Here is a 14,330-nt window from a genome sequence, read left to right as displayed (position 1 = left end):
TCCTTCTTTACTTTTCCCAGAAGGCTTTCATTAAAGACTTCATTTTTGTCCAAATAAGTTCTTTCTTATCTTTAAGATAAAAGCCAGAACATATTTCTTGAAGATCTTTGTACTGCAGCAAGATTATTATTTGCACAACTTTAATTGCTGTCCAGCTGGGTTATAAGAAGGAAAGATACAACATAGGAGTAATTAATAGAAAGATAAATTGCAAACTTCACTGAAGTATTTTTGAGGTGATTAAGTCTTCCTATGATCAAGAACCTACATTATTTGTTCGAAGAGGATGAAAGTAGGGATTTTTACCTCCAGGGTATAAGGCTTTTAGCTGCCAATGAATCTGATCATATCAAGGCATACATTCTAGCTTTATTTAAAAGGAAAGCTTAGTTGACTCAGAGCAGGCAAAGTTTAGAGAATAGCAGGTGGCTGCTAATTTTTTTTCCTAATTTCCTGTGTTAATCTGTGACAGATGTGTCTCTATTCTATATTACACATATACACTCCTAGACTTTTATAAGACCTTCGTGTATTTAAATGGTTATAATTTTGGAAAATGTTAGAAGAAATCATGGAATATACTAAGTGGTAATCAGTGTGCATTTAAATTAAATCTAGCTAAGTATGTCTCCACAAAATCTTATTTATGTAAATAGTGATTTAGTCATTACAACCAGTTTAATATTTAGGCTTGAATGATATTCTCTTCTGGAAAAAAAATACCATTCATGGGTGTTTACATCCTATGTCCAGTAAGGTGCTTACCATAGCAGATAGACATGTTGGCCCCAAATATGAGAATCTCTATAAGGAAACGTGATGATCTTCAGGGTCAGCAAAGCTAACTTAAACCAAACTTTAAAATTCTCTAAAAGTTAATCAATCAGGTACTTGCTTAAGTATGCAAGCATGACAGTTAAGGGGAAATTTAACGTGTCCAAGGGGATTTGAGTCCTGTGTTGTCCCTTCTTTTGTGCCTTGAAGAATTTAAACAATCATGTGTAAGTCAAGATTGTTTAGCTCTGAAAAGAAGCTAACATTTGGGAAATCATGTTTATGTGAAGTATTATATAGAAAAAGAACCAGATCGTGTATACCTAGCTCTTGTCAGAGAAGCAATTACTCAACTGACTAGCTTCCCTCCCTCTCTCCTTTATTTTCATGGGAATAAGGAATTCAAAATGGGTGAAGAAAATTGAATTATTAAATGCTTTATACCTTTCTCCACTTCTCCTGTCTTCAGTAAACTTAGAATCCCAAACAACATATTTTGCTTCATATCATATAGTAAGCATTAACATAAGTCACTGGGGGAGAATTTCAGGATAGTAGTTAATGCTAAATATGAGGAATCGGTACTTTCTTCCCTTAAAGTAATAAGAAGATTGAATTATTGGCACTGTTTAACGCTAGATGACTTCATAAAGGTTAACTTAAAATAGCTGAAATTTATTGTGACTAAAATCTTTTATTGAATTTGGATAATTAAGTATATCTGAAAAACTGGTATAAAGTGTAACAGTGCTTTCTTTTTAAAGGTGACTCGACTCTGGAGGGCAGTTAGCAGCCAAAAAAAAGTTTGCTAGAGCCCTATCTTTCTACAGCAGGTCTGCAGAAAAGGAGCCCCCACCCTAGTGAACCGTTGAACACGTATCTGCAGTGTACCCTTGTGGCAATGAGGTCTAATAGCATACTGAGCTGCACTATCCCACTCCTGAGATTACAGCTGTAGTACTTTGTTCAACTTCACCTCCTCCAGCATGGCAGAACTATCAGCAAACTGGGGAGACTCCCACAGGGCATCACTGATATGGTCAGGGACTGGGAGCGCGTGAAAAATAAGAGGCTGAAGGTGATGTTTACTTTAACCTGCAGAGAAGAAGGGCTTCTAATTGCTGCCTACTGCTACCCAGGGGAGGGCTGGAGGTAAGATGGAGCCTGACTCTTCACACAGAAAAATGAACTGAACAATGGCAGGAGGCAACAGCTGCAGTAAGACAAAGCGTTACTGGACAGAAGTGTGGGAAAACTTCACTATTAAAATGGCTAAGCACTGGAACAGGTTGTCCAGAGAGGACAGCCTTAGAGATATTAACATTCCATGTGAGCACCCTAAGCTACCTTCCAGCCAAGCTGGCCCTGCTGTGCATTGGCAGTTGGGTGAAGCAAACTCCAGAGGTGCCTTCTGACTTGTGTCCGTCTATGGTTCTGTCTTCAGCTGGCATTCTGCAAGGGCTGAGGTCACTTACAGACCCCAGGTCAGACCTAGCCCTAGTCTTAGGTACTCAAGGGCATGTATAATAAGCTGAAGACTGGTCAGGAAATACCGAAGTACACATAATGGCACTGAACAGCTGTGCTTCGGCAACTGAGTCATTCTCCCTCTGTTTAATTGGTCCTCTCACCTTGAGTCTTATGCCCAGATCCAGCAGGCATACACAGACAGTAATCTTAAAGGGCAATATTGGGTTGATCTTATGAAAATTAACCCATGGCTTCTTTTTTAAAAAAGTATAATTGGATGAAGGAAAGGTAATACAATTATTCATTATACAGAAAATAAAGTAGTCTTTAATAGTATTAAAGGATAAAGAACTTTATAGAATTAAACTATAATCTTTATAAAGGAAGTTAAAATATTTGCTGAGGAATTACAACAGAAATGATGACATCATATACTTTCAATCAAGTCACTGTAATCTTGTGTTCCTGCCATTATTTCTACATACAATAATCAATTTTACAATCACGTATTTCATGTTTTTATTTTCCTTTATATTTAAACAGAGCAATGAAAATGTTCAGATGTATAAAGACATTCAGTTACATCAAACTGAGAAGGAGAAATATTGCCACCTAAACCATACTAGATTGGGTTTCAAGTGTATGTATGATTAGTGTTTGCATTGATCATTCAGAACCAGATTTTCAAAGATCTTTTCAAAGGCTTTTGTTCAACTGTAGGGAATAACAAAGTGTAAGAAGTGCTGGCAATGAGGTGTGCTTATATGCTTTGTAGGAGATGCTTCTAAGGTGATAAGAGATATATGATATGGAGATAAAATGTATATATCCAACATGCTGCATGTACTTTGTAATAATGCATTTGTTCTAATAAAAGAACACCAGGCACTTCTGTACCATTCCATATGAAAATTTGATTAATTTTATGGCTCTAAATGTAATGGCTTTGCATTTATTGGTACTTTATTACTTACGGAACTAGAACTGAATCTGTAGGAGTATTACATTTTTAATACACTTTTAATGAGATCTTATTTTAAATAAGGTGTTTTAATATAATAATTAACTGAAAAATTCAATTGCATAGCAATACCCCAAAGCACTTGGGATTTTGGCTTATATTCAATGATGGGTGGTAGGAGAAGAATGAAGCACACAGAGTAGGTGACAGCCGTAAGTTATCAAAGTTACACATGGTAAGAGACTAAGAAAAGACCTGACATTAAAAAAACTCGGCGTTTGAAAGCCTTTTCTTCCATAAGACCTGAAGACAGTCTAGAAGTGCTTAATTCTAGGCAGAACTAACTGGATTGGAAGAATTTGCTTACATACTACAAATTCTGTTGACATTAAGTCTCTGTATGTAGGTATTAGCAGTCAGGCCTTGTTTTTGATAAAAGATCCTTCTACATTTATATTGCACTGGAACTCAAGGGTTTGGTAGCAACAGAAGGGATGGACTTCAAATGCTTTTATACTGGAATGGAATCACTAAAGCATAAGACTTTCCTTCTTTGGAAAACCAGCCAGGGGAGTCGGGAGCAAAGAGAAGAAACAGAAAGGAAGACAGCTTAGCAGTGTGCCCATTTGCAGAGATTTATGGCAGTGCTCTACAGGAAAGACTGGAAGGTCACATACCTTAGAATAAAAGCATTTATTAGAGGGCCATGAAACCATTTTTCATCATTTACACTGGCATCCTCAGTGTCAAGAGATATGTGGTGTGATGTGATGATCACGTGAGCTCTGCATCAGAACTGCATGTGTTAAAGGAGGAAGTGTAAAGTAACTATGGGCAATTGTAAGTCATCCTAAACAGCAAGGATAACCCATTCTCCTGAAAATTCGTGTGGCACCTCTGGCAGAAATGGCAAAATAGTTCAACTGCTTTCTACAGCCTATGTTCAGTCATGTAACAGTTTCAATTGTAGGATTTTAACAAGAAGCATACTTAAATAGCATTATTTGACTTACATGTAGTTAGCATACTAGTGTGCTAAACAAAATACATTTAGAAAATCAGAGATTAATGTTTCAGATGTTGAATTATGCTCCTGGTTTTCAGCTGAAAATTAATCTTTAGGGAATCACAATACAATTAGTGGTACTGCAATATATCTAGTGCTACTTTTGATTTAATAAATATATTTCCATTTCTTTAAAAGTCTATTACTGGGTTTTGGAAATTTGTTCCATATGTACTAAGCTGTCTCTTCCCTAAGATTGAAACATATGTTTTAGTTTGGCTTACTCTAGCATACCATCCAAAAATTTAAAGTAAGTAATCTGTTATCCATATCATTCTTTCATAATGCAGATTATCTTATGGACAGTCCTTGTTCCACTTTACTTTTTTGTTGCATTTGTGTTGAAAAAGCCATGGAACTAAAGGCTTTTGTTAAAGATTTACTCAATTTTGCAAAGAGCAGAAAAAAAATCTGGATGCAAACCCACCATAAGCAAGGCCATTGGTTATTGTTTTTCAAACAGCTGCCCCTCTGCTTGCTTAAATTCAGTGTTTAGATTCCTGTAGCTTGCTCAGAGGAAAAAAAATAAGAGAAACAGGCATCAAACAGAACAGGCCAGGACACACTATTTGCTGCGGAGGCAGATGGCATGTCATAACTTTCTTTGTACAGCTAGACCGTCTCTTCTCCAGAGCTGGAGAGCTTCATCTATCCTGTCTGGGAAGAGCAGCACCCAGCCATACCTTGTTTGGAGGTCTCTGTGTGGTACAGGTCTAGGCTGTGCCAAGGAACATAGAGTAACAGAAATTGGCGATGCATGTGTCTCCTCTGCCTTGGCTCTCTCTAATTTATTGGTATAGATATTAGCTTGTTAGAACTTGGAGCTCATCTAGGATGATCACTTGTCTATAAATACCATTTTTCCTTGTGTTTCTCTTCTTTCTGAGTATATTTTTCTTCCTATATCTCATTATTTTGAAGTAGGACTCCCTCCATTTCTACTGTTAAAGATATACTGCTTTGAAAGGAATAATCAGATATTAATAGAGTAGAAAAGGGAAGGGACCAAAAATATGATTATGTGGTCTAATGTTGCGAGCAATTAGCTGGGAGTAGAAAGACTGAAACTCAGCCTTGTTCCAATTACTATTGGATCTGAGATCAGTATATACATGAGCTAGATTAATTAAACTAATAAATACTTCAGCTCTAGTTGTATCAGAATGATGTTCTTTATGGAAACCGTGCCAGAAATTGGCATTAAATAGATAGGATGGCTGAGAAAGTTGGTCTGCACAACCTGTGTTTGTGTTGGCTGTTCCTGTTTGCTTTGGTTAGATGAGAGAAAACAGAATTTGAGCCAAGTTTATTTGGGCAAAGAAATTGAGCAAAAGTTATATAGCATATGTATATGCATCTCTGCATATCCATGCAGAGTGAATTAATCTATATTTCATAACAATCTAATTTAAAAAAAAAAAGTCAATTTTCTAGCAATATGCAGATGTACGAATTACACTATTCGATTCATTCTGTTTGAGGTAGTTCTTTCCATTTCCTGCAAGGAGGGGCATGAAAAATCTTTTGACAAGATTGCTTGTGAAATAGATTCAGCAAATTAGGAAATCAATAAGATAAATGTACTCATAGACAAGATCAAGTTAGGCCTGGTGCAAATCATGCCACACTTCTTCAGTTCTTTCAAATTTACTTTTTTCTTTCCTGAGTGATTTATAATCAGTGAAACCTTCTGTATCTACGAAGGTGCTGAGAAGAAAAGAGCAGAGATACCACTATTTGGGCCCAGAAATTTATTTTAAAAGCTGATTGCCTTTGTACCAAGGAAATCAGTAGATGGCATTCCTCCTAAACATACGTGGTCTTCATCATTATCAAGAATTTTTCTGTGATCCTGTGCAAATAAATAACAATGAAATATAAATTAATGGTTGAGTTGCATTTTAGAGATAATGCTCCATATGTTTTGCAACCATTCACAGAAATTGAGATACACTTATGTCAGCTTCTAATTAGTATTTTAAAGATTTCGCATACTATAAAAGTTCACAGCTTAGAACTGAGCCTGTGGAAGGTCTTAGACATCTAATTTACTCTACAGTACTTATGACCAAAATGTAAATGTTCAGGATCCTCACTGCCTTATAAAGTCTTTTAAACAGTAAATATTCTTAGATAACAACGACAAAAAAAATTGGTTTTAGGCATTCCAGATCTACCAAAAGACTGAAAAGAAAAATACCTAACCTTCTCAAAGTCATAAATTTAGCATTCACATTTCTATCTCATCTACTGCATGATTTTTAGAATGAGCTCCAATGATGAGCAGGATCAGAAGACATGGTGGTAAGCTCAACTTTTCTCCATTAGTTCTACAGCTAGCTATGGACCATGGAAGCTGGTCTCTTGGGTTTCATTCCTATTCAGGATATAAAGGCTCCAAATAATACCTTCCTTTCTATACCGTGTAAAGCATCTTAACAAAAGAGATAGAAAATCACTCCTAAATCCTTTGTGTCCTCAGCATACCTGAATCACCTGACCTCTATCGTGTCAGATAGGAGAGGCTTAGATTTGTGTATCCCAAAGTCATGCTATACAGTGTACTTGTGGTGTAGGATGAAAGGCAGGAAAGAAAAGACTGCCATTACAATAGCAGTTAAAGACAATAACAGCCAGTTTTTTATTTGTTAGGATAAACAAAAGTTCACATTACGTAAATCAGCAGTCTCATTACTGCTTCCAGACAGGAACAGAAATAATGAAACAACCACAGTTCTCTAGTAAAGCATTAATATGGAACCACCTTTTTTTCACTTACCTACAACTGCTTTTTTGTGTGCGTAAAATGCCTGGGAGTAACACCTTTTCTCTGATCTAAGATATTTTCTGAGCCCTTTTTGCAATTCCAAAAATGAAGTCATGTGCTTTGGAAGGAGCTTTAGAGAAGACCATTATCTACAATTATCTACAATTTAATTTCTCAACATAGAATTTGATGATGACTCTAAACAGATACTTAAACTTATGTGATGTGAATTTTTAATTGACCTAATTGTTTAAAATGAGAAATATTAAGGCCTAAATCTATACTTACTCACCAAGAAAAAACTGTAGAGCAGAATGTTTTACTGGATTTATGATCTTGTGATACATAAAGACTCTTGCACACAAAATCCAACTGACAGTACTCCCAGCTTTCTGAAAATCCTCTAAGAACATGAGTGGTAATATTTGTTAGATACACAGAGTTAGACTGGCAGCTGAGGGTCCTGCCCTTATATTGGATTTTAAAGTATTTGAGCTTCCCTAATCAAAGGGGATTACTTTGTTAATTATTTTCTATGTTAAAAAAAAAAAATCTTCTACTCACACTGATCAAAGAATCTCAGCAGCTTAAACATCAAGAGTGCAAATGTTTGTCTAGACCAATTTAAGAGGGATTTCCTAAATTTTGTCTCAAAACCCAACTTGATAGCATGACTCCAGGCACAGTTTTGAACAACAGATTGGAAAATGTAAATATGCGTATTCAGTTTCAGTACTTCCAGGACCACTACCTGAATGCTTCGTGATCATTAATATTGTTAAATAAGTCACTAAAACCACAGCATGGTTAGCAATTTATATAGGAAGTTGAAGAAAGCTGATGTAATTATTCCATTATTCTACTGTATTTTGCAGGTCCTAAAATGGTAGAATTCCACGGCCAGCAATTTCAGATCAACTCTAAGGATGGCAAGCCACTTTTTACAGTGGATGAAAATGAGGTTGTCATTGGCACAGATAAACTTCGAGTCACAGGTTTGTAACAGCTTAAGAAATGCCCATCTAATAGCCATGAGAATAATGCAATAAAATGGCATTTTAAAATGAGCCATTGTTAAAAAATGCTGGGTTTAACTTATTAGAAACTGCATATCTGAAGATATTCTAACTTTCTCAATAAATAATCAAAAGCATTAAGGGAAAAGTAATAATATGTGTATATAAGAATGTATATATGTCTATATATGTATTTTAATTTAAAGGTGTGTTACAAAGTTTGTGATTGGAACTGTGCTTGCATATTTTTTTCTAAATTATTTAATATTTTCAGTGCATACTTTTAATTGAGGCTGAAAAAATCTTGCACATTTCTATTTGAAAAATCAGTTGTATTATTTCTTAAAACATTTTAGACACTGGTATTTTTATATGGCTTTTTCTTTCAAGGTGGAAGCCACTGTATTGCAGCTCTATGTGTAGTATGTATGTCCCAGAATAGTATTTGTATAGTGCATTTATAATGTCATCTGTCAAAAGACAAGTTTGCTTTAGGCTATTTCTGCGAATCACCAAAGTACTCATTTACAAAGTACGATGTCAAAATTGTCACACGAAAAGCTGTTTCTTTTTATATGACCTGATAAAGTCAACCTTCATTTTCCAGGTGTAAGGGTGCATTAAAACAGATATGTCAGCATGTGATTTCTCTTTATCTGGAAGACTCCATCAAATAATAAACTGAAATAATTATGTAACTTGCTTTCAGTTACATTTTTCATATTTTTGACTTTATTGCAACTATCATTTTTGCTAATTATTGATCCTCTGAAATACTGAGGTCTTAATTATAATGGATCCATTTATTTCACTGTGCAAAACCACGGATGTGATAGTAAGCACACAATTCACGTTTCAAAGCAAAAGTTAAGTTATAATAAATGTGTTAATAAATTTTGTTTATGCCTGAAGGTTTTATCTTAAGATTTTTTTTAGTTTTTAACCTAATTGAAAATACAACTTTGTTTAACCAGGAAACCATATCAAATGATTATTGTTTGCCCAAGGGATGCTTAACTTTAATAGAAAAACATGTTTAACAAAGATATGAAAAACTGCATAATTGTTAACTGATTTAGAAAAGGTCGATCTCTGCTCAAAGTAAGTAAAGTCATTCGTACATGAATAGAAATTGTTATGCTAAAACATGTATTCTGACTTGTCAATATGAACCTTACAAGGATAATTGTTTACTTTAGTAGATATTGGAGAAAAACACATTGCTTGTTTCTTTTTTACACTGTAGTACAAGTCAAAAATAAATCCATTAAAGTCAGTGAGGTTATTTCAGTGTAAAATTAATATTAGTGAGAAGAGATTCATGCCTACTGTGCTTTAAACTCATTTATTAAAATTGTGATTTAAATGATACTATTACCATGGAGGACAAATTAGTAATACTTGGTGCACTGAGATAATTTTTTTAAACATTTTTTAATAGTAAGATCAATTGGAAAGTTTATGCAGAAGCAGACAAATCAGGCTTAAAATACACAAAGAACATTTTACAGTTTTTTATATGCAATATGGGGAACTGTTTGATTTTACTTCTCGGGAGTTCAAGGCCAGTATGGATGGGGCTTTGAGCTCTATTGGGAGGTGTCCCTGTCTACAGCAGGGGGTTGGAACTAGATGATCTTAAAGGTCCCTTCCAACCCAAAGCATTCTGTGATTCCATGATTCTATGATTTATGTGAATTGTGAAAAGGTCAGTAATAATTTATATGAAAACCTGGCAGTTTTAAAGTAAAATGTAGTGTAGCAGAGAACCAATGTCAGTGATTTACAGTATTTTGGGAAAAAATGAAAGTCTAAGAAAAAGCAAATCCATCCCAACACCTCAGGAACTGTCATTTTCCAACAGTTTGGTATGCTTGACCTCATGCTATTTCAGTCCAGTCATTATCTGTTACATGCAGTAGAATGAAATTGTAGCAGTGTTTCTCCCATTTCTTCCAAGAGGACCAAATCCATGGGAAAAGTGATGATGAGCAAAGAGTTTTGGATACACCACAGATCCAGATGTCCACATTCAGACAGTTGAATTGGACCCTCAGTCAACAGCCAGTGCAACCTGCAGCATGATTTGGCTCACATCTGGAGGGGACGCCTAGGCGGATATCTCTTCTGCTGATGAAGTACAGTTGTCTTCATAGAATCACAGAAGGGCTTGGGTTGGAAGGAACCTTAAATCCCACACCCAGTTCCAAGCCCCTCTCATCCAACCTGTCCTTGAATGCCTTCAGGGATGAGGCATCCACAACCTCTCTGGACAGCCTGTGCTGGTGTCTCTCCACCGAGTAATCTAATCTAAATCTCCTCTCTTTTATTTTAAATACACTCCTCCTTATCCCATCACGATCTGCCCATGTTAAAACTCTGCCTCACTTCTGCTTATTAGCTCCCTTTAAGTGGAAGGCCACAAAGAGGTCTTCTTTAGGATGAGCTCAGTGGCTGGTTTAGCTCATTTTGATACAGTGGCCAAGTTAACATACTTAAATAAGCATCTAGCAGTGTTTGAAACACCATAGGGTATGTGAGCCAGCACACAGTGCTGGGATGTACATGTACATCCAAGAGAATTACCTCCTTTGGTAGTGGTAACTGGCAGCTAGGCAGGATGTGCAAGGGTATTTCTATAGAAGAGAGAAAACAGGGCCAAGTAAATAACATTATTAACATTATATCAGCCCTTTCTAAATGGTCTCAACTACTGCAATAAAGAATTTTTTGAAAGGCAAATAGTAATTTATTTTTCATGGCTGTAGTAAGAGGTAGTATTTTGATTATGAAAATAATGGAACATAAGAAATTAATAGAATGCAGTTGCTTACCCTCCACTGTTTTTGAAGAAAAGCTGGCAATGAAGAGGTGATCAGTATCTTTACAGGAACACATATTTTATTACAGCCTACCACTTGTTCTTCCACTCCTTCGTGATCTCTTAGAGTATTTGCTGTGCACCGTCAGTGATTTCCTAGTTCTATGAGGGAGGGTTTTCAGTGAAAATAGCTAATATCGAAACATGATGCAAAGATTTGTGTTTAATTTAAATGCTTCTGCTCAAAAGCTAAGTTCATTCTATTAGACTTTAAATAAGCAGATAGACTTTGCTTGATGGCATGTGTGTGTTGGGGGGTGGGAGTGTTAATGAATCCTGCTGGCTTCTGTCCTCTCATTAAGAAAATCTTGCTCTTATATTTCATAAAATACCAAATATAGTAATATTCATATCGTATCTTAAGGCTTTATCTTTACATTTTAAAAAATAAAGTAGTTAAAGTACACAAGAAAGCAATTTAGGCAATTTTCCAAAAAGCATTACTGTGAGGTGATTTTCTTCAGTATGTGTGTCAAACTTAATGCTATTTTTTAATGAAGTTTTCCTCACAGGAAGGCAAGGTCTGATTTTTTCTTAGAGGTGCATGCTTTACAGTATCTAAATAAACCTTCTAATTCCCTCTTACACATATAGTGTCTTTATCATCTGAATTCATCATTTTTTAAATCTAAATCCATGAATAAATGTTACATCACATTTGGCCCCACTAATAACACATTCCTTCACTCATGGTTCTCTGTTTGCAATTACGTTTAAGGCCCATCAGCCAATTTTAATCCATGTAATGCTTTCCAGGCTGATTTGTGTTGCTCTTATCTCTTAATCAAAATGTGATGTAGCATCAAAGTAAATGCCTTTGGAAATTTATTACGCCTATACTTTTACCTTTATCAACGAAGCTTGTCATCTCATTTGCAATTTAAAGATATGGAGGTATTTAATAATGTCATAACCAGTGCTTTTCTGAATACAAAAAAAGGTGCAAGAAGTGCAGAAGATGATGTTTAATTAATCTGCTAGGGGACTTCAGTATTTCATGCTCACTTTTCATACTCCAGTACCTCAGCTTCTTGACTTTCAGCTGACTATGAGTGAAACTGAATTTCTCATGCTTTTCCACAAAACCACTGATAGAAACATCTATACATTTAACCTTTAAATCCATTTTAATCAGTTCCAAAACTACAGGTAGTTGATGATGAGCTATAGCTATTGCATGGAATTCTAGAGACGACAGATGAATTAAATGAAAAGCAGGTAGAACACAGTCTATCCATGCTGGTGATGCATAATATGGAGACAACACGAGTTATAAACACATGTATTTTTCTTCTGACGTCATTATTTATTGAGTGAGATTAGTTGCTTGAACAAGCTACCCAGAGAGGCTGTGGAGTCTCCTGCTCTGGAGTTAATCAAAATCCGCCTGGATGCTTTCCTGTGCAGCCTACTGTAGGAACCTGCTTTAGCATGAGCTTGAACTGGGTGATCTCCAGAGTTCTCTTCCAACCCCTACTATTCTGTCATTCTGTGAGTTTTTCAGCAGTAGCAGATAACAGAGCTTGTTCATATAGATAAACTGCTAAACTCCACTTACCTTTTATTACTGGTAATTACTGTGATAGCTAGATATGTTATTTCATATTTCTGTGAATATCTATTGATAACACTTTTGCAAAATATTAATGGAAGTGATTATATTCTTCCTATATCTTTATAATAATGCAATCTATATGGTTTATAGCAAATGAACTAAATTAAAATTTGGGATATTTTTGCACATAGGCGTAACAGGAAAATCTATAAAAGTTCAATTGCAAGACTAGATATTTAATGGCAGTAAAACAGTGTCACATCATTAGGTTCCATGGAGATATTCCAATATGCACTGGCTTTCTGGCACTTTCAGAGAATTGTATCTACAGTAATGAGATGCTACAAAATATAGATAAGGTGCTATTGTGGTTTAGTTGATTCTATTGTCAAATGTGTCACTCAAATACTTCACTGGAATAAGGGTTCTCCAAGAAATACAGCCTTGCAAAGGGGGAGCTGCCTTTTTATTTGTGAGCAGCGGGAATTGATGGTGCTCTACTTTGGGATGGATGATGAGGAAGCTGAGAGCTTATGGGTCAGGACTAAAGGCAGATCAACTTGGGTGTCATTGTTGTGGGTGTGTACTGCAGACGACCTGTTCAAGAAGAAGCTGAGGAGGCCTTCTCAGCCTCCTGACAACTGAAGAAGCCAGTTGATAAGTCTTTCTGGAATACCAGTGGCATCAAACGCCCAGTCTTTCCTAAAGACCTTAAAACAAGATGGAAATTGACCTTTTATCCTGAAACTGCACAAACACCCTCAATTTATGACAAGGCTATTTGGATATCAAGAAACTGAAAAAGAGTCAAATTCTTCTACAGCAGCTTAGTAAGGCATGAAATTTCAAACTATGTAGTTTCATACCGTTAGTTATATAAGAAGCTACACAACTCATCTAAGAATTGTAATTCACATGTATCTCCATTATATACCACAAGCTACTATACAGTACAGTTAAGCTGGTACAGAAAGTCAACTGGAACAAAGTCAAACTGGAAGTTCACTGGAACATAGGAAGTTCCACACTAACACAGGGAAGAACTTCTTTACCGTCAGAGTGACAAAGCAGTGGAAGAGGCTGCCCAGAATGTGCATCTACATTTATTTCAATCAGGGCTGAATTTTTGCTGCAGAACTGATAGTTTTGACAGTTCTCACATCCCACTGGTTTACACCATGGAGAAGGCAGGGAGCACATAAAGTATTCCTTTTGGACGAAATTCCTTTTGGACAAAATCAAACTGAGAAATAGACTCCAAGTATGCATTTACTACATCATAATTTCAAATATATTTTAAGTCCACAGAATGAGACTAAAGTTGGTCCAGAGCGAAATCCCCCAAATCTGTGTAGCAAGAACAGCAAGTCTTTAAAACCAACAATATTACTCTATAAATGCACCCTTTCCAGGCCACATTATCTTAATATGCCTAAATTCTGAGAAATGCAATTGGAAGACATTACAGTCAGGCTGTCTCTCATAATAAACTACGCATCTGGAGATTATTTAAATTTACTGACAAAATAAGTTTTTTGTGAGTACAGGTAGCATTGTGACATTATATGTAATTTCATTGAAATCACAACTCGTTCACTGTAATGCACGGTGGAAATATGGGTGAGGAAAACAGTTAAATGCTTGCTTACTTAAGAATTGTCAAGTAGGATGCAGTGGGAATGAAGGACAGAAAGGAATCATGATTTGTTCCCAAAAATACCGCATTTGAGGCAGTCTCTACTTATTGAAGAAAAATTTGAATTCATTGCCACCTCTAACTGGGACACAAACTAAAAGTCAGAATTTTTGGTAGATCAGGATATCCCTTCAAAATATCGTA

The 14,330-nt window shown here is 35.8% G+C and overlaps 1 protein-coding gene across 12 annotated transcripts in view; it reads left to right on the top strand.

Annotated features, from left to right (window-relative positions):
• SGCG (sarcoglycan gamma) overlaps positions 1–14,330 on the top strand; it is a 113,623-nt gene that overhangs the window by 79,600 nt on the left and 19,693 nt on the right. For 11 of the 12 annotated variants that reach the window (XM_015279196.4, XM_025146853.3, XM_004938804.5 and 8 more), the window contains one exon: positions 7,914–8,033. In XM_015279196.4, the coding sequence (XP_015134682.1) occupies positions 7,914–8,033 (120 nt within the window). Of the gene's footprint in view, positions 1–7,913; positions 8,034–8,661; positions 8,753–14,330 lie in introns of those variants that run through there. The other variant, XM_040704344.2, reaches the window with a different exon arrangement.

The sequence above is a fragment of the Gallus gallus genome, chromosome 1 (assembly GCF_016699485.2).
Source record: "Gallus gallus isolate bGalGal1 chromosome 1, bGalGal1.mat.broiler.GRCg7b, whole genome shotgun sequence".
Lineage (NCBI taxonomy): Eukaryota > Metazoa > Chordata > Aves > Galliformes > Phasianidae > Gallus > Gallus gallus.
Note: the sequence above shows the minus strand (reverse complement) of the source record. Positions and strands in the feature narration are given on the sequence as shown.